Here is a 24,588-nt window from a genome sequence, read left to right as displayed (position 1 = left end):
ATTATAAGGACTTTCTCGAAAGTACTTTGTACACTTACAAGAGACGAGGAATCTGTATGAGCCAGCGAACATTGTCGGAGTAGACGTTGTTTTGGATAGCCCAGTTAACAAACTCAGCACAATTATCGGGTAAATCATTGAAAGTTCTTGGTACAATGTAGATTAAGGTGTTTCTGGCTAAATTATTCGAAGTAAATGGTACAACATACCTCTCATTCCTTAAATCATATCAATTAACTTTCATAACTAAATATTTTTTGCAGAAGTAATTTTCTAAAATCAAAGTAAACAGAAATATACCTTTTATATCACATTTTCATAATAATAATATAATAATCCTTCCTTTCATTTTTTCTTCGTCCTGGTACCCCCAGAAGAAGGGAGTTTATTATAGAAAATATACCAAACAAAAATGAAAAATACACTTATAAAAAGAAATCTTACAAAAAAAATGAATAATAAAAAAAGCAAAAATGACAAATGATAAGAAATTTCCTTTTCAGTGGAAAATTTCAAAAACTATAAACCAGACGAAATATAAATTCTCCAAAACCTTCTAAAGAAGGTTTGACTGGAGGAGTCAAGTTTTACATTACATTTCAAAAAACATAGAATAGTACATTAATATAATCAATCAGTGATCTCAAAATAACAATTTTTAATTCAAATCATATCAAAAGAATAATAATAATACTAACGGTGATGCCCACATAAGCGCTTAGGCTTGTGCGTGAGTAATGAGTGAGAGGGATGATGAGAGATGACACTACTTTTTAGGTAGACGGGACCGACGGCTTATCGTCTCCTCCGAAAGACGGGGTGGCCGATCTATGTAATTGTGCTGTCTTCAAAAACGTTTGGCCTCGGTCGAGATTCGAACTCGGGTTCTCTTGATTATTAGACCGGCGCGTTATCACTTAATTGAACGTGCCACCCAAATTTAGTAGCATTAGACCATTTTACTATTAAAAATAAATAAATAAATGAATACTATTCCATTTAAATTCATTACTTTCTCGAAAGTACTTGACATAAAGAAGTTTGAGAGTGTTTACATTGACAATTCTGAATGAAAATAGTAATAGAAAAACTTTTCTATCGACGTTTATTACAAAGGTCTTTCTCGAAAGTACCTTGTAAGAGACTGCTTACCTTGATGATTCTGGCGAAATATTTTCCATTGAGATAGTTGTCTGTTTTGAGGAACACCTCCCTGAGTCTACTCTCTCCAATCGGGTTGTATTTGGCGTTGAACTTATCGAATCTATGAAATGTGTTGCGGTCCTGTACAAAATGAAAAAACTTCGATCAGTTACAGTAGTAATGGTTGTACAATTAAGAATATGACCTGAACAACTGAACAATAACAAAAATATTAGATAATAGTAAGTCATTAATAAAACACTTGACAATGTAATGAGGCCCTCACATAAAAACAGGTTGACACAGTATAACGGGCACTTTTAAAAATGCCATGAAACATTAGATTTCTTTATTTATGTATGTTACAATAATTACTGGCTTATACACTAATTTACATTAAATGACGATAATGCTAGTTATTCAAAGAATTTTACAAAGTATAAATAATTAATCAATGAGAATAAAGATTGAATGCAATTAAAATAACGATGATATAATAATGTGATGTAACTTCATAAATCGGCGGTGTTTCAACAAAAAATTGTCGATTCTCTAAGAAGGTTATAAAATATCCTTCCCATTAACACACAACCGGGTAGGTAGGGCAAAAATGATTTTATTAGCGATCAATGAGGAAATGATCAATGTCAACACAGATTTCAAGAGTGTATTCGTTCAGGAGGAAGCCATCTTGAAGAAGTAATTGTCAAAAAGTGATGGATGTTATTAATAATTCTCAAATGACAAGTCTTGAACTTTACATTAGCTTGAATAAGATCATTTTTGCCCTTCCCACTAATGTGTTAAGGTGTTCCCATTATTCTGTGTCACCCTGTATATGATGACTTTCAAGTAAAGAACATGTAGTGATGTGGAGGTATTTGAATGACATTCTTTAAATCTCACTTTTTTAATATTTTCTTTGAAAAATTTTAACTGAAACGGATATTATTTCATTCTCATTACTAACTCAAATCAATGTTAAATTACTTCCAGGGATTACAAACTAAATTTTAAGTTTTTCAAATAGTTTTCTTTAGTTGTCTTTTCCAACGCTGGAAAATTACTAAGCTGGGTTGAACCAAGTGAGATTTATCCTAATCCAAAATTAAAAATACAATATTGTGGATTATGGTATGTGGAGGGATTTATTTATAAGTAAACTAGTCTACAGCCAAAGAGATAAGGACTGCCTGCTCAATTCAATTTGCTGCCGCTTCATATGGTATTGTATTTCATCTAGCTATAGATTCTTCACTGCAATGGACCTCACAAGTCTGTTCTGCCAAAAAGCCAAAATATGGCATTACCATACATTTCCAGCTATTTTATAATTTTTAGCCAATTGACGTATTTTCCAATAAACAGATAAATATTTATTCCAAAGTATAACATTATTATAAAGAGTGTACGTACGGCATGCACATCGAGCATATCGACGGTGAGATCGTAGGAGGTGAGGTTCATGGACTGGAAGACCTGACGCAGCGTCATCTCGCCGTCCTTGGCTGTCTTGGTGACCACCTCGTCCGCGTGGTTCTTCAGCGTCTTCTTGATGAAGCGCAACAAGTGCTTTTGGTTCATGCACGACGCCGCGTGGATGTGAGTGTCAACCTGCAAGCCAAATCAATCACTAACTGGAGGCCAACAAGCACAAAATTGGGAAATACGATAATGAATGAATTGTTTCTTTACTCCGTGCTACAAGTTCAATTCTATAAAATCCTATTTTTCCAATATACTCAGGAATATTTCTGAATTGTGACGGTCTCAATAGGTGAAAATAATTTACTCAACTTATTTTATCAGTTATCTAGGCTACTCATTTTCTCAACCGATATGAGAAACTAAATACTGAATAGGGTCTTTGGAGTCACTGTGTATCAAGTATTTAGTTGCCATAATTCAATTTCAATGCAACTATCTGTATTTCCGAACTCTCTGTAGAATAGAATATAATTATTACAAGGTCTTCACTACAAGAACAACCAGATCCTAAAATTAATGTAGAAGTGTTTTGAATTCGTGAGACAAATCGTAAATATAAGCTTTTAATGCAAATATTGGCAGAGTTGGTCAACACTTTCCAAGTAATTCAATGTAACTTACCGGTGTAATAAGACTCATCCATGTAAAGTTGAATTATTAGAGAAGAGAGACAAATTTTGCCCTTCAAATCGTATTTATCACATTATGCAACTGTAGCCTACTTAAAATACAAAACTATAGTGTATAGTGTGTCCATTCTTTGGGAAGAATATTAAAAATATCCTCCTCACTAACTCTCTACCAAGAGAGAGATAGAAGGAAAACGTTTCCGATACAGGTGTATTGATGTAATATTAACTGTTCATTCTTGTTTTAAATAATCAATTATATTTTATTATGCGAGAAATTATATTTTTCAATAATGTCATAATGAATTTTCATAATTAAGATGAAATATTTTGTTAATTAATTATTAATTCTACATTAAAAGACCATCTGGTAACAAAGCAAAGAGAGAAAGAGACAGCGCTATCCGCATTGTTGAACGATAGACAAGGATAGCAATACCATTGCTAATTAAACACCGTCATTCTAACGTGGACCTTACTATAATGCCAATTCGACTGGCGAATATTACCTGACATGACCCTACAAAGACTGTTTTCACATTTACCAATTGTCGGCCTACATTTATCGACATCTCGGCCCCTTATTGCATGAGAAAATACAAACTAATCTTATTAGTAAGCTGGTAATTAGAATAGGAAATTACAAAAAAATAATATTCGTTTGTATTCTCTCATGCAACAGGGCCCAGAATGTCCTCCGATTGTCTAACAGCTGATTCTCAGCCAACCGAAGGACATTGTGGGTGTCGTGACGATAAGGCTCGGGCCACACGAGCGCACAAAGTGCGTCCGTTGCAACTTACTTTTTGACGGCCGTCGCCAATGACACCACACGAGCGTTGAGAGTGGTGCGTCAACGTCAGTTGGCTTTACGCAATGGAACAAGACGAAGCTATAACTTTTGCAATGCACGACGTGCGTTGTAGCATTTCTGCGCAGTTCAAAAATCACCGTCCGTTACGACTTCCGTTACTTGGTACGCACGTATCTCGTGTGTTGTCACCAATTCACTTCTATGTATTTCTACAACGGACGTCAAAAAGTACGTTGCAACGGACGCACTTTGTGCGCTCGTGTGGCCCTAGCCTAAATGTCGGCGTCAGTGTGAAAACGGCCATTGGGGGTTTGAATAAATGTATTGTGAATAATGCAGTTACCTTGCGAATGTTGTAGAAATCACGATGTGGCACAGCTTTCTGTAGGGCGTTCTCTTTCATTTCGTTGAGAAGAACGTGCAGCTGGAACTTCGACGACAGATAACTGAGGCGGCGATAGCAAAACGATTTTCTAAAAAAAGTGAAAAAATGTCATGAAGGTTTGTAAATTGATTCGAACAATATTTCTAACCATATCCAAATAAAAGTTCAATTATGAATATTTACTGGAACAGCGATTTTTAAAATTCAAATTCTTACCTACTCAATCCATTATTTACAAAGAAAAAGAAACAGAACAATACAGAGAGACTCATGATCTCAAATTACGTTGCGGGCTGATACACATTACACAGGGAGTGTATCAAATCTTAACAGGCTCAATTACCAATAGTAACATCACCTAAATAAAAGGTTATGTTTATAAATGTTTCAAAGGTTAAGTTAGGGTGGTAGTTTTTTCTTTTAAATTGCAATATGCTGGTATTATTCGAAATGTATCATTTCAATATATTATGATACATTATCAAATGGACTTTCTGAAAGCAACATTAACTTGGGGATTTGAGATTTCAACAAACTGAGACCTTTCCACTCAAATTATTCATGATCAACTGAGAAAATTCTGAAATGAATGCCAACCAATACAAACATAGGACTACTAACTTCTTCTTGTATCCATGGTGAGCCTTGGCCCCCGCAACTATCAACCTCCACGCATCTCTATCGTTGACTATGCCTCTCCATCCCCTCACTCCCAAACTCCTAACATCATTCAGCACTTCATCCAGCCATCTTTTCCTGGGTCTCCCACTGTGTCTCCTATTGTGAAGCCTTTCCCGTATCACAATTTTAGGGATTCTGCCCGCAGTCATCCTTTATACATGACCCAACCACCTGATTCTTTGATCATTTATAAATCGAACCATGGTCTGTCCTCCCCTCAGGTCTTCCAATTCCTTGTTGGAACGGATTCGCCAATCCAAACCCCTGTCGTACTGGGCCATAAATTTTCCGCATTACTACCATAGAGAAACAATAGCATAAATAGATATCCCATGGTATAGGACGTTTATGTCGCAACTTTTACTGTTATCTCAAGCCGATAGTTCATGTAATTCTTTCCCGTGAAGCTGTGTGACACTGGTAGTCTCTCATATTGTGCCGTTCATATACTCTCACCCCAACAAAACAGTAAAAATCCACAATAATCAACAGTAATCGGCTTGAGATAACAGAAAAAGTTGCGACATAAACGCCCTATACCATGGGATATCTACTTACGCTATTGTTTCTCTATGGTATTATGTTCCAGGGAGCTCAAAATTAAGTATGATAAGAAAGGTAAAAGCAAAATTTAATGGAGAGAGATGCTCAACACAGAAAGTATGAGAGTGGATGTGTTATTAAAACAATATCTATGAGGTTTATGTAAGAAATAAATCAATTTAAAAAAATCCACCAATTGAGTGTCAACTTCACCAATTTAGGATCAACCTAATATAAATAAGGTTAATAAAATGTAATTATGGGAATAAAATAAATGAAGATTGAGTGATGATAGCTTACAGTGGACCATCAGCGATGAGCATGCATAGCCGGTTCATGTCGGTGACAAACTGCTCGAGGTCGGGGTAGGGGTAGTCGATGGGTTGGTTGGCGTCCAGTGCCTCCTGACTGCGATACACCTGGAACACGCCCTTGTTGGAGCGCAGCAGGTAGCCCTTGCCGGGGGGCGTGTCACACGCCCAGGGGTCGCCCTTGCTGGCCGGTGCGTGCACTGGGTGATCTAACCAACACAAGTCAACACATCAGAGACAATCCAAAGGTTAATAATATCAGAGACAATATAATACCTTCCCTATTGATAGTAGTAATTATTCAACCTTAAGCATTCTTTTCTCTATGGTTAATATACAGTGCAGTTCAAGGTGTTTGATTATGTAGAATTGATGACCTGACTTGTCTGTATGATAAGTGATACCTGACTCCATAACTAGAGTCATGGTAACTTAGTAATAGCATTTATTTTTTGGCTTCATTTTTTTAAATATCTCAATATTTCAAATGGTATTCATTAAATTAAATATACTTTAATTCAGGGGTTGATATACTATGGTTAATATACAGTGCAGTTCAAAGTATTTGATTATGTAAAATTGTTGACCTGACTTGTCTAATACTCCATAACTATGGAGTTACTCATGGTAACTTGGTAATAGCATTTATTTTGTGGATTTAATTTATTTAAATAATTATCTCAATATTTCAAATGATATTCATTGAATTAAAGATACTTCAATTCAGGGGATGAAAATTAGAAGTGAAAATTAGTTATTTTTCAGCTAATCTAGTCAAATTCTTATTTTTTAGTATGCGTATTTTTCAACTGAAAATTGCGGAAAGTGAAGACGTCAATTTGTTTCGGACAGTGTTATTCAATCTAAATTTTGATGTAGTTTGGGAATAGTTGAAGGTTCTCCTTCTTCTTCAGATCATTTTAATGATTAGAATCATTCTACAATGGATGACATTAAAAAATATACACAATCACAATAAAAAACAATATTATTTTTTCGAAGATTGGAAAACATTTTTATTTGATAACAAATAGGATAATTGTTTGTAAGATAACTTGGTTAATTCATAGTCTAACATCAGTGGCATCCCAACAGTATAGTGATAATTGTTTGTAAGATAAATAGGATAATTGTTTAATAAGATAAGATAAGATAGTTTTAGATAAGATAGGATAATTGTTTGTAAGATAACTTGGTTGATTCATAGTCTAACATCAGTGACATCCCAACAGTATAGTGATACTGTTGGCATCCCACTTTTATATAGTGATATTAATACAAGTTACTAATTATTGTATATCACTAAACCACTTAAGAATACTACGGATGGCCTACAGTGGCAGTTAATTGTGTCCTAAATGCACACTTTAAAAACTACTTATTGAGCTATGGTGATTTATTGATTTCAAACTCGATATTCAAATCAATTATTTCATTCAAGAAAGACCATATTTCTTTTTTTCATATACTTATTTCTCGAATGGTTTCTCCCTCAATAATTTATCATTTCTTATAAATGCTCAATTTTTGAAACTTCAATTCGTAGACATCTCCTCTGTGAATAAACGGGTACGCTAATTGAATAGCAAGTTTCAATACTTCAAATTCACAGAAAGTTGTCACAAAATGACAAGTTAATTCACATGATCATATTTCCAATAGATGAACAGTATTTTCTTCTATACTACTTCTCGAAAGTTTTTTCGGTAAGCAAAAGTAACTCTACTAAGTAAGTCTACTATAATAATGCTATTTGCTACTGTAACGCCTTGTGTTAACCACTGAAAATCGTATGACGGTGACGGTTGGAATCGTTGCCGTCATGGGATTTACAGTGGTGGGCTCAAGGCTTTATTTGAATAGTGCCGTTTGTATTATTTCTACAGATGTGTCAGCCTTAAACTACACTAAACTAGTGCACATCAACTCTTGAAGTTGATAGGATGTGAGATCAAAATAATTACATTTTCTACATAAATTCAAAGTGCTATGAAATTTCCAACGTGAACATGAGATATATCAATAATGAAAAGGAGTAAGATTTCTATTAATGATTTGCAATTATAAAAAATGTCGAATGAGATTAAAATTATATACTGTATACATAATTCATTATTATGAATTATAATTGTCAAGAACTTTTGATAAGTTCATTTATTCTATGAATTCTGAAGTACTGAACAGATACTAATAAGAAATATGGAGATATCTTTATCACAAGTAATATTGCTAATTACAAAAATGCATTGATTGAGCTCAAGTTGATAAGATTGTCCTGTATAAAGTGTGTAAATTCCTGGTTAAAGGTGACATATATTTAATACAGAGAACTAGCTGCAGTAGTTTGTGAAATTTAATATGTTTTCAAGTAAAAGTTTATACAAATTTTCTATAAAAATAAATTAATCTAGAATTAAAAAACTTTTAATCAAACAATTGACGAAAATTTCAGTAAAGGGAAGTATAATAATGAACATAACATTTGATAAAACATTCTAGGCTTCAATTTGAAGTATATCAAAATAAAAATTTAATCATTAAAATATTAAGCTTCTATTGTGACTGCTACAAAGGAGTACGCATTCTGCAGAAAGAGTTTGAAAGTAATAGAAAGTCGAAGCGGCATGCAATTGCTAATACCATCAACGCTTGCCTTCAACGTTCAATTGCACTAACGTGGACTGCAAAATTTGCTTCAACTCTAAATACAAAAGAAACAATCTATAGTATTTACAAATATGTAATATCCCATAAATCTAATCAATATACAGTCAAGTTCATATCAATAGCTGACGTACTACAAAGATATAACATTTTCTGGTGATTGTTATTACAATCGTACAATTGGTACAGTATACCAATGTATGAATTGTTGGATAATTGTAAAACCAGCATACTCTCAAAATCTGATAAATAGTATCCAATCTTCAAATAGTTTTATTAGCCTCAAGAATATACTCTATTTGGGAAATTATTTGTCAGATTTCAGCCATGATATTATAATCTTCCTAGAAAGATCACTTATCTGAAATATAACAACTAAGTTGAATTGAATGCGAAAATTATTATAAAATTCTCGTGTAAATCCTGCAATAGTTTATTATTTCAAGTGTATTATACATAATGCACGATCAAGTGAGCTTAATTGAACAAAAAATACTTAGCAAAACATACAAGGCTTTATAATATATTTTCAATCGAAGCATTGACATTATCATTTGCTTAACTGAACAAAAATCAATTTCAGGCATTGAAAATCTCAAAATGCAAACTAAATAACAGATGTTGAAGTATATTAGAGTAAGATAAATGAAAGATAATTTCTTATTCAAAATACATACGACAGGTTTTATTAAAACAATCCATGCAGAATGGATAGATTGTAATTATTATGCTCAATGAAAAATGCATTCCTATAAATATTTTTGTTTATCTCAACAAGAGGAATGAATGATATTTTTTGTGGCAAATATATAAATATACGATGATTCCGATTCATAGTAATCCCTATTAAAGTATTTTTTACTCATGAATGATGAGCAATACATTTTGTAAATAATAAGATCGTAAAATCACTTCACTTATATGGGCTACTTTATTCGAATTAATAAAAAAATTAATTGAATTTCAACTTGAAAATGGCCAAGTAGGTCGAAACTAGTCGTTAAAATGTTTCAAAGTTTTTTTTTAAATGTTTTAATGAAAGGGTACTACAAGTTTTATATTGTAAACTTGAATTTTAAAAACACTTTTGGAGTGAAAATGCACTTACATTGGTAATGGCGATCGTTTGTTGGTCATCATCAGACTGTAGGAATTTACTCTCAAGTTTAATTTTAATAGTGAAAAAGTATGGATATGCAACAGAGAATTTATATTGTTTTTATTAATAATAAGATCGATATACAACATGGAAAGATAACAAGTTATAACGAGATAAGATAAGTGGAAATACTAACTAGTTTATGAGAATTATTATCTAATGAAAAATGAACAATACTAAGCCAAGTGAGAACGATACGAAGAGGATTTAATAATTTGATAATCAACAATTTGAAACAAAGAAACTGAATGAATTGATTATTATTTTTGCCCTCACATGACCTCTATCATATTTATTATTTTTTTTGCGAATAATAACCATCGTACTAATCCAATAGTAACTAACTTCAGGCTGTACCCGGTCTATAATAAGTTGAATGCTGGGAATTCATCAGATAAAGGAAACAGTAGAGGGCCGTTCTGATTATAGAGTGCTTTCCTATTGCCCAAAAGTCTTCAAGTGGTCTCCAAAAAACTAGCGCTACAAATACTACTCAATCAGAAATAGTATACCATTGGAAGCACAAAGATGAAAAAATATGCACATTTTACATAGAAAATAGTTTTCTTTACTGGCAACAGTGTAATGTTTTTATAACACAAATCAGTTTCATTATGACAGAGAAGATTGAAATAGCTTAAAATTTTAGATCCTTTCGGATGTTCTGCCTTGCAGTATTACCCAATGTCATTTCCTATCAACACTCAAGTTAATAAGTTATGTATTCGGTTCTTCATATTTTCTCACTAGAAATTGCACTTTAACTTGCACGTCATTTGATGAACTGATCCTTAGCCAAAAACCATATCAGAAATGAAGTTGTATTAGATAATTAACCATTCATGACTGCATTAGTTATGTTAACTGATACGAATTGCAGTAGAGTCCTGTCTCAGTACGACCGACTGCCAATCAATTTTATTAAAAATTAATTATTAATTATCAATTTGGTTCAAAGCTGAAAATCATCCGACCTGCCAAAACAGTCGTTATTCTCACCAAACATCCGGTCTGTTAGATAAACAAACCCAAATAAAACTTACTTATTGAAAAAGTAACCACTCCAACATGATGGCAATCTAATACTTACTGGTTGTTGAGATACCTATAATACACAACAATCAACTAGATTTAATAAACAAAAATCAATCGCATAGTAGTGTGCATTTTATTGCAGCTATCTGTAATCTTATTTACATTATTTGTTGAACTGTTTGGGTTTTCTGCATGGCAACACTTTCATGATCATAGCTAAAAAAATCAACATGAAAAATTGTAATCTAATTCAAAACAACGTTGATTAAGTTACAATAATAGATGTCAATGTTGATTCTATGGAGGTAGTATTAGTTTTTGCTATGAAAACTGGAATTCAACTTATATCATATTAAAAGAATCAAAAATCAAATATAAAATTCAACTACATGAAATTGAAAGAGTTTACTTTTTCAAAAAATTGAAAAAAATTACTTTAATATTCAACCCGAAAAATGAGTCGTTCTACTTCCTAAGGGAAGATCTGACTAAAGATACCTGAATATAAGGGAAGTACTGACTTCTCTCTGCTGAGACATATAAAACTTTGAAATGATACCGGAGCTGATTTATACAAAAACCTATGAAGTTCCATAATTATTAGTCTTGAAAACAGTAGAAGTAATTATGAAGTTTGAATAATAATTTTTATTGATATTCAACTTCATATTAATTTCAATTTTCAATTCAATGAAGGGAAAAAATCAAACACAAACAACTAGATCCAAATTTGTTTCAGATCCAAGATAAATTGGAAACTCTCCTATAATTTTGTCAATGCCGAATCTATTTTTAATCTCTTTATTCGAAACGTTTTTGGTAACTCTATTCCAATTGCGTCACTTTAAACTGAACTATTCACTGTCAAACCTCAGACCAGCAATATACAAAATCACTTCACTTATGGGCTACTTTATCCAAATTAATAAAAACAATATAAAAACTTGTAGTACCCTTTATTAAAGTTTATTTTAAAGTGTTTGATAAAGGGTACTACAAATTTTTATATTGTTTTTATTAATAGCACAGTTTATACACTTCTTCAGCGAAAATAATTGACTCGATTACAGACTCAGCAAATGTTTCTACACGAAACCATGCTATATCATTTTCTTCCTATTCAAAATACCTATTAACTTGGTATTCAGGTAGTAAAATCCCTAGATACGAAATACACTACATATAAAAACACATTCTGTCTATAAAAATGTCCATAAAAATTCGGAACAGGGATGGTTTGGGGCTGAGCATGTTGATCCTTTCCCAATCGTTATAAAAAAAAGATAATGATTTTAACATTCAGATACATCTGAATTCATGAACAATACTGGGTGTTTCAAAAAAATTATCCAATTTTAAAGAGTTGTAATTATTTTAAATAATGGTGCACACAAACCAATTTTTCATCAAATTACTCACAGAAGTATCAAGTTTATGATTGTATTGTAAGTGTTCTATGTGCCCTCCTTTTGAGGCTCGGACGACATCTAGACGGTAGCCAAATTCATCCCAGACTGTTCGCAAGATGTCTTCTCGGACTGTAGCTACTGCATCAGTTACCCTGATTTCTAGCTCCTCAATATCAAGTGCTAAGGGAGGAACAACGTTACTAGCTCCTTAATATAAAGTGCTAAGGGAGGAACAACGTTAAAGATCGTGTTTATGTTCCTCCCTTAGCACTCAATATTGAGGAGCTGAAACCCAGGATAACTGATGCAGTAGCTTTAGTCCGAGAAGACATCTTGCGAACAGTCTGGGATGGATTTGGCTACTGTCAAGATGTCGTCCGAGCCTCAAAAAAGAGGGCACATAGAAAACTTATAATACATCATCATAAACTAGATACTTCTGTGAGTAATCTAATGTAGAATTGGTTTGTGTGCACCATTTTTTTAAATAAATATAACTGTTTAAAATTGGGTCATTCTTTTTGAAACACCCGGTATATTCATTTTTCAATATTTTTAAAAATAAATCACTTTGAATGCCTTTTAAAACGACATAACCGAATCTCAAATAAATAATAGTAATCAAATATCTTTCACTGAAGAATATTTTATATTTTAAATACAAAATTTACTACTTTATTTCAAAAAAGGTATCAACTAAACAGGTTGGTAACGGGTTTTCAATCGAAATATAGGAATAGAAACCTATAGGATCGCAGATAGCAGCTCTGTGTCCGAGCCAAAAGAAACTACGAACTGGTCCTCAACTTCTTCCATACCGTAGTTCTCCAATAGTTAGAGACAATTTATTAAATAATGTGAATAATCACAGAATATTAAATAAAACGACTAATAAATTGTCAAAAACCACAGATTTCTGTGAATTCTTAGTCTTTTTATTCAATATGAATAATTACCACAATATCAACTCCTCAACTACACAAAAAGGAATCACAGAATATCTCCTGAAATTTAGAGTTAAATTTATTGAAGACAAGTCTCACCTTCAACACTCTTTCTATCCTCATGTTTGATGAAACTGTGCTCGTGCACTTTCTGGAGGAAACGTGCGGTGAGCGACGGGAAGGTCTGCTGCGACATCTCCATGTAGCTGCCGCGGATGTGCATCGCCTCCACCAGCAGTCGCGACGCTTGTCGCATGTCTTCCGGCGCCACCTGACATTCAAAACAATTCAGTCGTCACAAAAATTCAATCAAATTGATCAACTTATACTACTATGAACGATTTCAATACTTAGATTATCAATTTTTGTCACTAAAATGACGACTTGCATACTATATTATTTGTGAAAATATAAAATATTCACTCACTGACTGGAGCGCGCTCTAGAATCACAGTGTTGACAATGAATTTAAATTAATTTCATTACATAACATCATTGTCTGGGAATATTCCCATTTGATTAGTAACTTGTCAAATTGGTCTTATAATATAAAATAACACATAATAATAACAAACAATAAATTCAATACATATGGAGTCAAAAGTTTTAGACTTATTCATTCAAAATAAAATAAATTTTACCTTAGAATTTATCAACAATAAACTCTGCTACCGAGTAATAGACTTCGGTTCCGACTTTGAATCCGATGTGATGCGAAAGCATGATGCAGTCAGTGAGTTAATATTTTGTATTTTTCACAAATAATATAGTCTGCAAGACGTCATTTTAGTGTCAAAACTTGATGAAGCATGTAGCAGTTCTTAATGGATAGAAAAATTCAAGACTTAAATGATCATTTTCTACATTAATGTGTATGTCCTAATAGAATATTACATATTAATGTGCGTACAGACTTATGCGCCACTAACAAGCATATTTTACCTTTCATCAGTTATTATTATTTGTACAGAAACAGTGAAATACATGTATAATAACCATCAGATGATGAAAAGTGAAATGCGTGTGTTCTGGCGCGTAAGTCTGTATGCACCTGAATATTACGGTTTATAGAACGAGCGAGCGTAGCGAGTTCCTACTCCAGCGAGATCTGTCAATCAAGATCTGTGATCATGACTGAAGAGAGAAGTGAGTAAGTACTTTCGACTGGAGGCTCGATTCATTATCAGTGATAAAATGCGTTGCGGTGAGATTTAACTGGAATTTGCTTAAAACTGCTCCAATTCCTAATTTTAAATAAACAGTCTTACAGTTGACAATATATTTCAAAGCCAACTTGAATTTCTAAGAAAATCTAGTACCTAGTGAAATTATGAATAGCCTAAATATATATTTTTGAAATTCTTTATTCTTTATTGATTTATGCAAGTACATCATCGAAAAGGGAGATAGGGAGAGAAAAAATAAGGCAATCATATGCTATTCCTCTCCCTAATTTAGATAAGGTTACACATAGTCCGAAATAGGTTAAGTCTTGTAGTTGTTCACTTCACAAAATTTCAAGATACCCAAGTAGCTGTCTTTCTATTTCATATTGAAGTGGAATGAATGCGTCTGAAGCTATATTTTTACAAATATTATACTTGGAAAAGGTAGAATATTTTGTAATAACTTTTTAGCACGTTTGGAATTTTTGGACTAAAAATTTAAAAATTTATTTTGTGAAGAATAGTACTTTTTGAACAAAATTTTATTAGTTTTTTTTAAATAAAGTACGTGGGTGATTTATTATATCTTAATGTTTTTTAGTTATTGATTTAAAGTAGCTGATTTTAGAGAATAGTTATACAAAAGTAATGTGCGTTGATAATTACATGAATATCAAATGAATGGATATGAAGTTTTGTGTGAATTCCGAACCAACTGGAAATCTATTTAGAGTTCAAATCAGTCAGTACAGTTTAAAGTTGGATTCCCACATATCAATATCAGTGTACGAGTTTGCTACAGAAAAAATATCATCTCCTCAACTTATAATGGGATTATTCCCACGCATCCTGAAATTTATTCACCATTAAGATTTCTTGCTTTTAGTTTTCTCTGTTTTTCTTCTTAATTTATTCAATTTGTAGTGTATTGATTTAGTTGTTTCCTTAGAATTGTTAATTATCATTTTATTTTGAATTGTAATGTATTTTATTATTTTATGTTACTTATAATCTTGGGTTAAATGGAAGAGGAGGCTTTTATTGCCTCAATTTTGCTCACATCACTTTTATTGTAAAGTTTAAATAAAAGTCATTTATCTATGTATCTATCTATCAGCCCGACCGAGCGAGCATAAATAACTAATATGTCTGAGTACATCGGACACATTCTTAACACAATTATCGAACGCTCATAAATAATTTAATCTGACATATATAATTACTTATGAGATAACTCAATTGTTTATTTCAAATGTGACTAATGCCAAGTGAATGCCAAGAAAGTAGAAAAGCCTGCAGGAATTCCACAATGAGAAGCATTGATGACACAACTGTAGTGATAATCTTATTTGCCGGTAAACTAATTCGTTTTACCATGCTTCACACCTTTATAGCGTGACATACGTCGGTTCTATAATATTCCCATCACAATCCAATAAACTGATCATTCCACTGACGTTGATAAGCGTGTAGACGAAGCCAGCCAAGCGCTGTGCCTTATTTCTGCATTTCCAATGCATTCTTTTACATTTTATAAAATTACATTATTGCCGATCACCGTCCGTGACAAATCGCTTTCTATTTTACAGCTTCTTGTGTAGAAGATACACTAGCTTTCAAACATTTTCAAATATTCAATTTGAAATATGAAAAGTCTTGCAATATAATTTAAAATACTGTATTTTAATAGATTTTTAAAAATAAAATTTCTCCCTCTCAAATAAATTATTTTGATTTATGTATTATGATTTGACAGAGTAAGTTGGTTTAAATTCTACCAAACAAGATTTAACCACCAATAATACTGACATATTTGAATAAAAAATTACTTGATTTAGCAAAAATAAAACTCAAATCAAGAGTAATGGCAATTGGCAGTAATAAATTGTAGAGGAAATATTAGTTGAAACAATACAGTAGTCTTCTTATTGATCTTAACTCTAAAGCTCTTTGCTAACTTTGATTATTTAAACTTTTATCTGTTTGTCTACATTTCCAGATTTTTTGAAAAATCATTGTCACAATGAAATTGATTTAGTTCAAAATTTTGACATCACAGCGCAAAAACAAGAATGTTACGGTTGTCAATCATATTAGTATAATTTGACTACTTGCACAGTAAAACGTCTATTTTACTGTTAGTAGAATATAAGTTTTTGGATACGTAACTTCAATCATTATTTTACATTTTCCAAGTTGAAACTTTGAAAAGAGAGTCAACCCTTCTAAGGTATAGCTTAATACTATTTTTATTATTAAACGAGAATCCTAATTAAATGCTGTAAATCACCCCGAAAACTTTTGCTACTGCAGATATTGACAACAGGGTTAACAGCTAGATGGAAATTTGAAGAGAGCTATATCCGATAATTGTTTGGCAGCCCGGGGAATCGAACCCGGTACCTCCTAATTGCCAGTAAGGTATGCTTAACCTTATACCAAACTGACAATCTCTGGATAGCAGCGCTTATTTTATACGAAGCCATAGCGGCCAGCCAGTCTCGGCGTGTTGTCAATATCTGCAGTAGCAGACGTCTTCGCGGTGATTTACATTCAATTAGGATTTTCGTTGGGAATAAATATTTATTAATTAGCATTTTAACAAATGCAATTTCTCATTCATTACCTAAACACTCTCTAAAATTATCATGCTTTTGTCCAGCTTACAATATTTTTGTACTAAAACAAAACTATTAACCTCACTAAAATAACCTTAACAATAATCAATATACCTCGTTTAGTGCTCGCGGCTCTTTATAAGACACTGAATGTATTTTTATAACTTCCATCATAAAAGTTTTTTCTTTATTTTTAGTTATTTAATACTATGGACATTTTTGGGTTTAACCTAAAACTTCACTTTCTTTCTGCCGATATCATACTCTTATCAATATTGGGAGAAATTACACTAAAGATTATCAATGTACAGCTGGGTTGAAACTTTTTTGAACATGTGAGTAGTACCATAGAAAAACAATAGCTATCGTTTCTCTATGGTAGTACTGCTCATAACTTATCAAAACATATGGGTATGATCACATTTGGCCCAATTCACTCTGAAGTGACGTGGTGCTGTCGTGGCGCTGACTTCTTGTCACGTCCACGCCACTCCTATATAAACGGTGACCGAGTCCCAAAAGGTATTGGTTCCAAAGCACCTATTTAAACATAAATGGTCTAATAAAAAGCAAAGTGGCGTTTTGCCACGCCATTTCTGTTTGCATTGAACCACATGTTTTTATAAAAGTTAGCGCCACGCCACCGACACGTCTGTGGCACTTCATCGCCACACCACCGCCACATCCATGTCACATCAGCGCCACGCCACCGCCACATCAGTGCCACGCCATTTCAGTGTGAATTGGACCTTAAATGCATGTATATTATCATAGCCACCTCTAATATAAGGCCCCGGCCTACGATATTGCAACGTCACAGTGTAGGCCTAGAATCTAATACATGATTGATGAAAAAGATCAGCTGGTATTTATTTTAAATCTTTTTCACCAGTCATGTATTAAATTCTAGGCCTACACTGCGACGTTGCAATATCGTAGGCCAGGGCCTTGTATTAGAGGTGGCTATGATATTATGCCATTCACGTCAGATCATGCATGAATCAGTTCTAATGTATGCTTTTTTATATTTTGTATTGTTAAAATATTATGCATTTCTTAGAGAAATGAATGCAATTTTGTACTCACACCACTGGTGTCCTCGCCGCTGATGCTGACGCGTTGGAAGTGCGGAACAAAGTCATGCTCGTCGAGTCGTGATTGGTCGATTATGGCGGTGTTCTGCAGGGCCAATGACGGCTCGTACAAGCTCTTCTTCTCCTCTATGTCCTTCGCAACTCTGCAACACAAACAACAATAGTCATAACAACACTGTACTTGACAAGTTACATGTCATCTTATATACCTACAGTATCAACAATATAAATATGAGTGAAGAGTGTAGATTCACATTTCCAAACTCATATGAACAATTTACTTGACTGTTGCAAGTAATCTTAAATACCTACAGTATCAGCAAGATGAATATGAGTGTAGCCACATTTCAAAAAAAATAGGAACACTTTAAACCTCATAAATACGTATCAAAAATCATAAGAGCACTGTATTCATCTTGAATGACTACAGTATCAGCTATTTTATAAATATAGGTCATATTTCAAAAATCATAAGAACACTAACTTAACACGTTATCTTAGATACCTCAATATGAATACTTCAAATATAACTTCTACAGAGGAATGATAGCAATCGGTTGATCAGACAAAAAAAGAGCATATTATCAATATCTTGGGTTTTATGGAATGTTGAGAGTTTTGTCAGTAAAAACGTTTTTCCATTCCGATCTCCTATATAAACGGTGACCGAGTCTCAAAAAGTAATGGTCTAAAAGTTCCTAGCACCTATATAGACCGTCTAATGAAAACCGGAGTGGCGTTTCGCCACGCCACTTCTGTTTGCATTGAACCATATGTTTATATGAAAGTTATAAAAGTTAGCGCCACGCCACCGCCACATCTATGTCACATCAGCGCCACGCCAACGCCACATCCGTGCCACATCACTTCAGTGTGAATTGGACCTTAACCTTCCGGTAATCGTGCCCTACTCAATCACACGAGCAGTCGCGTGTTGTATTTTGTACAACATCTAATTTTCCAAGTGTTATGTAATGTGTTTATTGTCAAAACGTATTAATTAATTGTATAATTACTTTTTCCATCTTCTTGTATTATTTTACGCCTATGAACATTTGGATGATTACCATTCCATAGCCCAATAAGGTACATCAAGCAAAGCCATCAATTCTGTGTTATTGGTCCGTTTACAGTCCCGTATACAGTCTTTCCCTATCTTATGCACAGTGCGACTTATGCACTGTCGCGACTAAATGGCACTTAAAGACTGAGCCATTGCTCGGTTGACACTGCAACTCAGTGAAGTGATGGGGGGAAAGTTTTGGAATGCATAGGTGACTCATTCACTGACACCACCCCATTCAATAGTTTTCTGCAGCAAAAAAACTGACACTGGTGTACTTTTTACAACAGCGCGACTACCGGAAGGTTAAATGCATGTATATTCAATTGCACGTCAGATCATGCATGAATCAGATCTAATGTATGCCTTTTTTATATTTTGTATTGTTAAAATATTATGCATTTCTTAGAGAAATGAATGCAATTTTGTACTCACACCACTGGTGTCCTCGCCGCTGATGCTGACGCGTTGGAAGTGCGGAACAAAGTCATGCTCGTCGAGTCGTGATTGGTCGATTATGGCGGTGTTCTGCAGGGCCAATGACGGCTCGTACAAGCTCTTCTTCTCCTCTATGTCCTTCGCAACTCTGCAACACAAACAGCAACAGTTATAACAACACTGTAATTGACAAGTTACATGTCATCTTATATACCTACAGTATCAACAATATAAATATGAGTTTAGAGTGAAGAGTGTAGATTCACATTTCCAAAATCATATGAACAATTTATTTGACTGTTGCAAGTAATCTTAAATACCTACAGTATCAGCAAGATGAATATGAGTGTAGTCACATTTCAAAAATCATAGGAACACTTTTAACCTCTTAAATACGTTTAGTATCAGCAATATAAATATGAGTGTAGAGTCACGATTCAAAAATCACAAGATCACCGTACTTGATAAGTTACATGTCATCTTGAATGTCTACAGTATCAGCAATATAAATATGGTTCACATTTCAAAAATCAAAAGAACACTGACTTACATCGAGTTACATCTTGAATAACACAATATGAATACCCAAGTATTTGAATACTTAAGTATTCATATTTTAGGTTATACTCAAGTATAACTTCTGCAGAGGAATGATAGCAATTGGTTGATCAGTCAAAAAAGTATTTTATCAATATCTTGGGCTTTATTTATTTATTTATTTATTAGGACAGTCAAAAACACGATATTTGGAAAGAGAAACAGGCAATTGCCCAAAACTTCTTCAATTCCTTGATTTTGGCACATAAATAGTCCAAAGTGAGGTTAAGTTTAAAATTTCTGTTTTCACCAAAGATTAACACTCAGAGAACGCTCTCTCTGAGATTATCTCTCAGAGAGAGCTTTATGGAATGTTGAGAGTTTTGAAAATACTCTTTATTTCTTTATAAATGCTAATTATTGATCAATAAGCTTTTCTTATAAAAATACAAATACATATATGATTTCGTGTTTTTAGAATTGGTTCCTGACTACTAGACTATACAAATAAAAATAATAAAACTTTTTAAATACTATGATCAAGTACACCTTCTGCAGAGGAATGATAGCAATCATTAACTACACGAATTCACATTATTACAGCATTTGTAAAATAATGTAATTTTAGTTTAGCATCTATAAAAGGATTAGAGCAGGAGTAAGAAAATGAAAATACAAATATTAACTTAATAGTAGACAATAATAATTCCAGACAATATACAAAAACAGTTCAATACTAAAAATATGACCAAGATTTGGAAAATTAAATTGACAATATGAGTTCAAAATATTTCACCCCACAAATTGATAATCGAACTGGAAATGACTTACTGTGAAATCAACAGACGCTCCCTCATTTTAAAATCAACAAAAACACTAACAAAGGAAAGTGGGCAACTGTACATTGGTTCATCAGTACAGCCGCATTTATAGCCTGGGGCGATAGAATGTTGTTGTCTACAATCAAGTATACTGAATAAAAAACCAACCAGAGCACGAAGCTAAAGGATGAAAGAGTTACGGAGATAAAATGGTGCAATAAATTCGAGTAATTAATGCAGCAGCCAATGCCAATGTCAAGAATTGGAATTGGAACTCGCTACTAGAAAATTCAAAATATATTGTGAAAAAATTGGCGTGAAGTTTAGAATTGATGGAGAATCGAGCACGCATTGATTAAATGACAACCGGTTAAACTTCGATTAGAACAAAAACCAGTTAACCAAAACGTTCACGGCAGCACGTTTCATCGTAAAGTTTAATCATCAATTAACAATTCATAACAATTATTGTCACCTGACTACAAACAATGAATGATTGTCACGTGATCAAACTACACTATGAACGGTTGTGTAACACATTTGTAACTTAATGACAGAGCAAAAATTCTTAGTAAACACTATCTTTGAACGTCAAATTTGAATGATTAACTGGAAGTGAATGATAATTGTTATTTGTTCAATTAATGCCAACAAGTTTGTAACTACACTATCAACGGATAATTCAATCATTGTATAAAGTCACTGATCAATGAATGAACCGTTATCTTTATTGGTCGTAGACAAGTAGAGTTCATTAATTATTTCTACTCAAATGTGTACATGTGTAAATGTGTGTATTATTTCTACTTAATGGTACACAAATCATAGACATGATTGAGAGAACAACAATGTTTTTAAAAATGTTGTTTATAGTTTATGAGAAATGAAAAAAAAACACTTTCTGAGCTGACACACAGAGAAGGAAGGATATGAGGATGATAAAGAAAGGATTATAGAAGGATCCTTCATTCCTCTTTGGCTCTAATAATAGTATTTTGTAATAATGTATTATGTTGAGAGAAATGAATTGATTTTGAAATTGAACATTTATGGAATTTCATGGGTATATAAAAATCGTAGCTATTACATGAGATATTAGCTTTATTTTTCTCTATAAATTACAATCTTAGTCTTATTCATCTGAAAAAAACATGTAGCTTACTACACATTTTCAGAATAAATCAGATCATTTTGCAGCTAGGAATTTTCACATTTTTCAGCTAGTTTTTCACATTCATTTATGTTTTTTGCACCAACTTCAATGCTTTGTAAGATCATCAAATCATATTTTTATGGATTGTGTTTTGTGTATCTTTAAATAAATAAAATTTTCAATAGTCTATTCAGAGTTTCAGACCAATCAATCTTTTTTCATAGACACATAATACTACTATTTCCATATAGCTATGAAATATTTATAATTTACATTATCTTTGTTTGTAATATGTTTACACTACACTCCTCTCTGTCGTAAGCTACAGGTATTTTAGAGCGTATTGCGACCGTGGGTGACTCTTGTCAAAGTCCAAATGTTCTACTACTAAACAATGCAAGGAGTGAGGTAGGTCGCATTTGTTTCTCTCACTCAGATAACAGGGCTGAATTAGTACGCCAAGCCCACTAACAAACTCTGCAGCTCTGTGCCTGGCCATTTAATCCCAACGCAGGGTCGGGCTGCATAGGTTGGATTGATACAATCTTGCACATCTCTGGCTACATTCTACGTCCAAGCCATTCATTGACAGATATGTTGAAAAAGCTGCACAACATGATGAAACCTTTTGTCTGAGATGAATATAAATTCAATTCATTATTTTATTCATAATTTTTATTTAATAAAGCAATACACTTACGGCTTTTTATCAATCTCTTTAATATTTATTTATCTAAAGCAGAAAGAGGACAAGCTGAAGCAAAAACTGTCTTCCGCCAAATTAGAAAAAATAAAACAATGTGGCTTTATATCAATCCTTTAATATTCATTCACCTACAAATTTATCTTTTATAATATTGGAAGGGAGATTTTGTTGACATCTCACATGCATGAAAAAACATTTTGCAGCACACTGTAAATTTGTATTCTGATTTCTGATAATGATCATTACAACAATACAGTATCCTCATATCAAGAGTAAAACAGTAAATGATTTTGAAGAGATCAAACATAGTTTCCAACAGTAGTTTTGATTCTAAAATACCATTTTCAAAATAAACTTCTACCGATATGATAACATCAACGCTTTCAGTGGCAAGAGTGTGTGTTCATGATCGACTTAATTCTCAATCTTTTTATAAAGCCGTGTCCACACTGAACAAATGTTCGGCAAACATGTTTGTTGAGGAGCTCAGGGACAAACAATTTAAAAAGTTTGGACAATCATTGTTTGTCAAACAAAAATTACTGTTTTATATACTTCTTGCTCTATTTTAGGCTTGAATAAGATGGAATGGATTGAATAAGAATGGATAAATTCAACTGATTTAAATTCAATAAATATCAAAGAATGAACCGGAGAAAGAAAGATAATTATTTTTCAATCCTTTTTGAGGTCCATACCGTATTTACCAAATTAATAATTTTGCTCGTTATAACGCACACCGTATCTTATGAGGCAGACTTACTGGTGGGGCACGCCACACCAAGCTCGCTACGGCGGCGGTAGCGAAGTTTTAAAAATCGCTAGCCATGTATTCAGGTTGAGCGCGCCACACCGAGCTCGCTACCGCGGCGGTAGTACGGCGCACTACCACCTACGACCGCCTGCTAGGCGATTCAACAAAACTTCGCTGAGAGGTAGTACGGCGGACAAAGCGAGCTCAGTGTGGCGCGCTCAACCTGAATACATGGCAGGCGATTCGAAGAGGTAGCGCATGCGCACCTCTCCTCCTTACAACACAACGCAACTAGTACGTCTCACCCCCCACTACTAGACTCACTACTCGGAGACTACCGCTAGCAGACGTTTTTCGGTGTGGCGTGCTCAGCCGAGAAAACTACCACCAGCGGTACTACCTCGGCGGTACTGGCGAGCTTGGTGTGGCGAGTCTTGTTTTAAGGACTCGCCACACCAAGCTCGCCAGTACCGCCGAGGTAGTACCGCTGGTGGTAGTTTTCTCGGCTGAGCACGCCACACCGAAAAACGTCCGCTAGCGGTAGTCTCCGAGTAGTGAGTCTAGTAGTGGGGGGTGAGACGTACTAGTTGCGTTGTGTTGCAAGGAGGAGAGGTGCGCATGCGCTACCTCTTCGAATCGCCTGCCATGTATTCAGGTTGAGCGCGCCACACTGAGCTCGCTTTGTCCGCCGTACTACCTCTCAGCGAACTTTTGTTGAATCGCCTAGCAGGCGGTCGTAGGTGGTAGTGCGCCGTACTACCGCCGCGGTAGCGAGCTCGGTGTGGCGCAATCAACCTGAATACATGGCTAGCGATTTTTAAAACTTCGCTACCGCCGCGGTAGCGAGCTTGGTGTGGCGTGCCCTTTAGGCTACACATATTTTGGTGGTGACGCGTCCATACTGGCCACGGGCAAATATTGTTTGTCAAACATATAAAATTTGTCCAAACATGTTTGTCGAACATTTGTTCAGTGTGGACACATTTTAAGAATGCAATATTATATTATGTATTCAGAGTAAAGCTGTGGCCAC

At 33.9% G+C, this 24,588-nt stretch overlaps 1 protein-coding gene across 1 annotated transcript in view; it reads right to left on the bottom strand.

The window, feature by feature from the left end:
- LOC111044048 (AMP deaminase 2) overlaps positions 1 to 24,588 on the bottom strand; it is a 78,023-nt gene that overhangs the window by 12,480 nt on the left and 40,955 nt on the right. The window contains exons 3-10 of the mRNA XM_039426342.1: positions 19,582 to 19,732; positions 13,305 to 13,476; positions 10,908 to 10,922; positions 5,984 to 6,203; positions 4,418 to 4,547; positions 2,560 to 2,757; positions 1,113 to 1,284; positions 39 to 177 (exon numbers count right to left, since the gene is read on the bottom strand). Of these exons, the coding sequence (XP_039282276.1) occupies positions 39 to 177; positions 1,113 to 1,284; positions 2,560 to 2,757; positions 4,418 to 4,547; positions 5,984 to 6,203; positions 10,908 to 10,922; positions 13,305 to 13,476; positions 19,582 to 19,732 (1,197 nt within the window). The remainder of the gene's footprint in view (positions 1 to 38; positions 178 to 1,112; positions 1,285 to 2,559; positions 2,758 to 4,417; positions 4,548 to 5,983; positions 6,204 to 10,907; positions 10,923 to 13,304; positions 13,477 to 19,581; positions 19,733 to 24,588) is intronic.

The sequence above is a fragment of the Nilaparvata lugens genome, chromosome 4 (genome assembly GCF_014356525.2).
Source record: "Nilaparvata lugens isolate BPH chromosome 4, ASM1435652v1, whole genome shotgun sequence".
Taxonomy (NCBI): Eukaryota; Metazoa; Arthropoda; class Insecta; order Hemiptera; family Delphacidae; genus Nilaparvata; species Nilaparvata lugens.
This window is presented reverse-complemented; position numbering and strand designations above follow the sequence as displayed.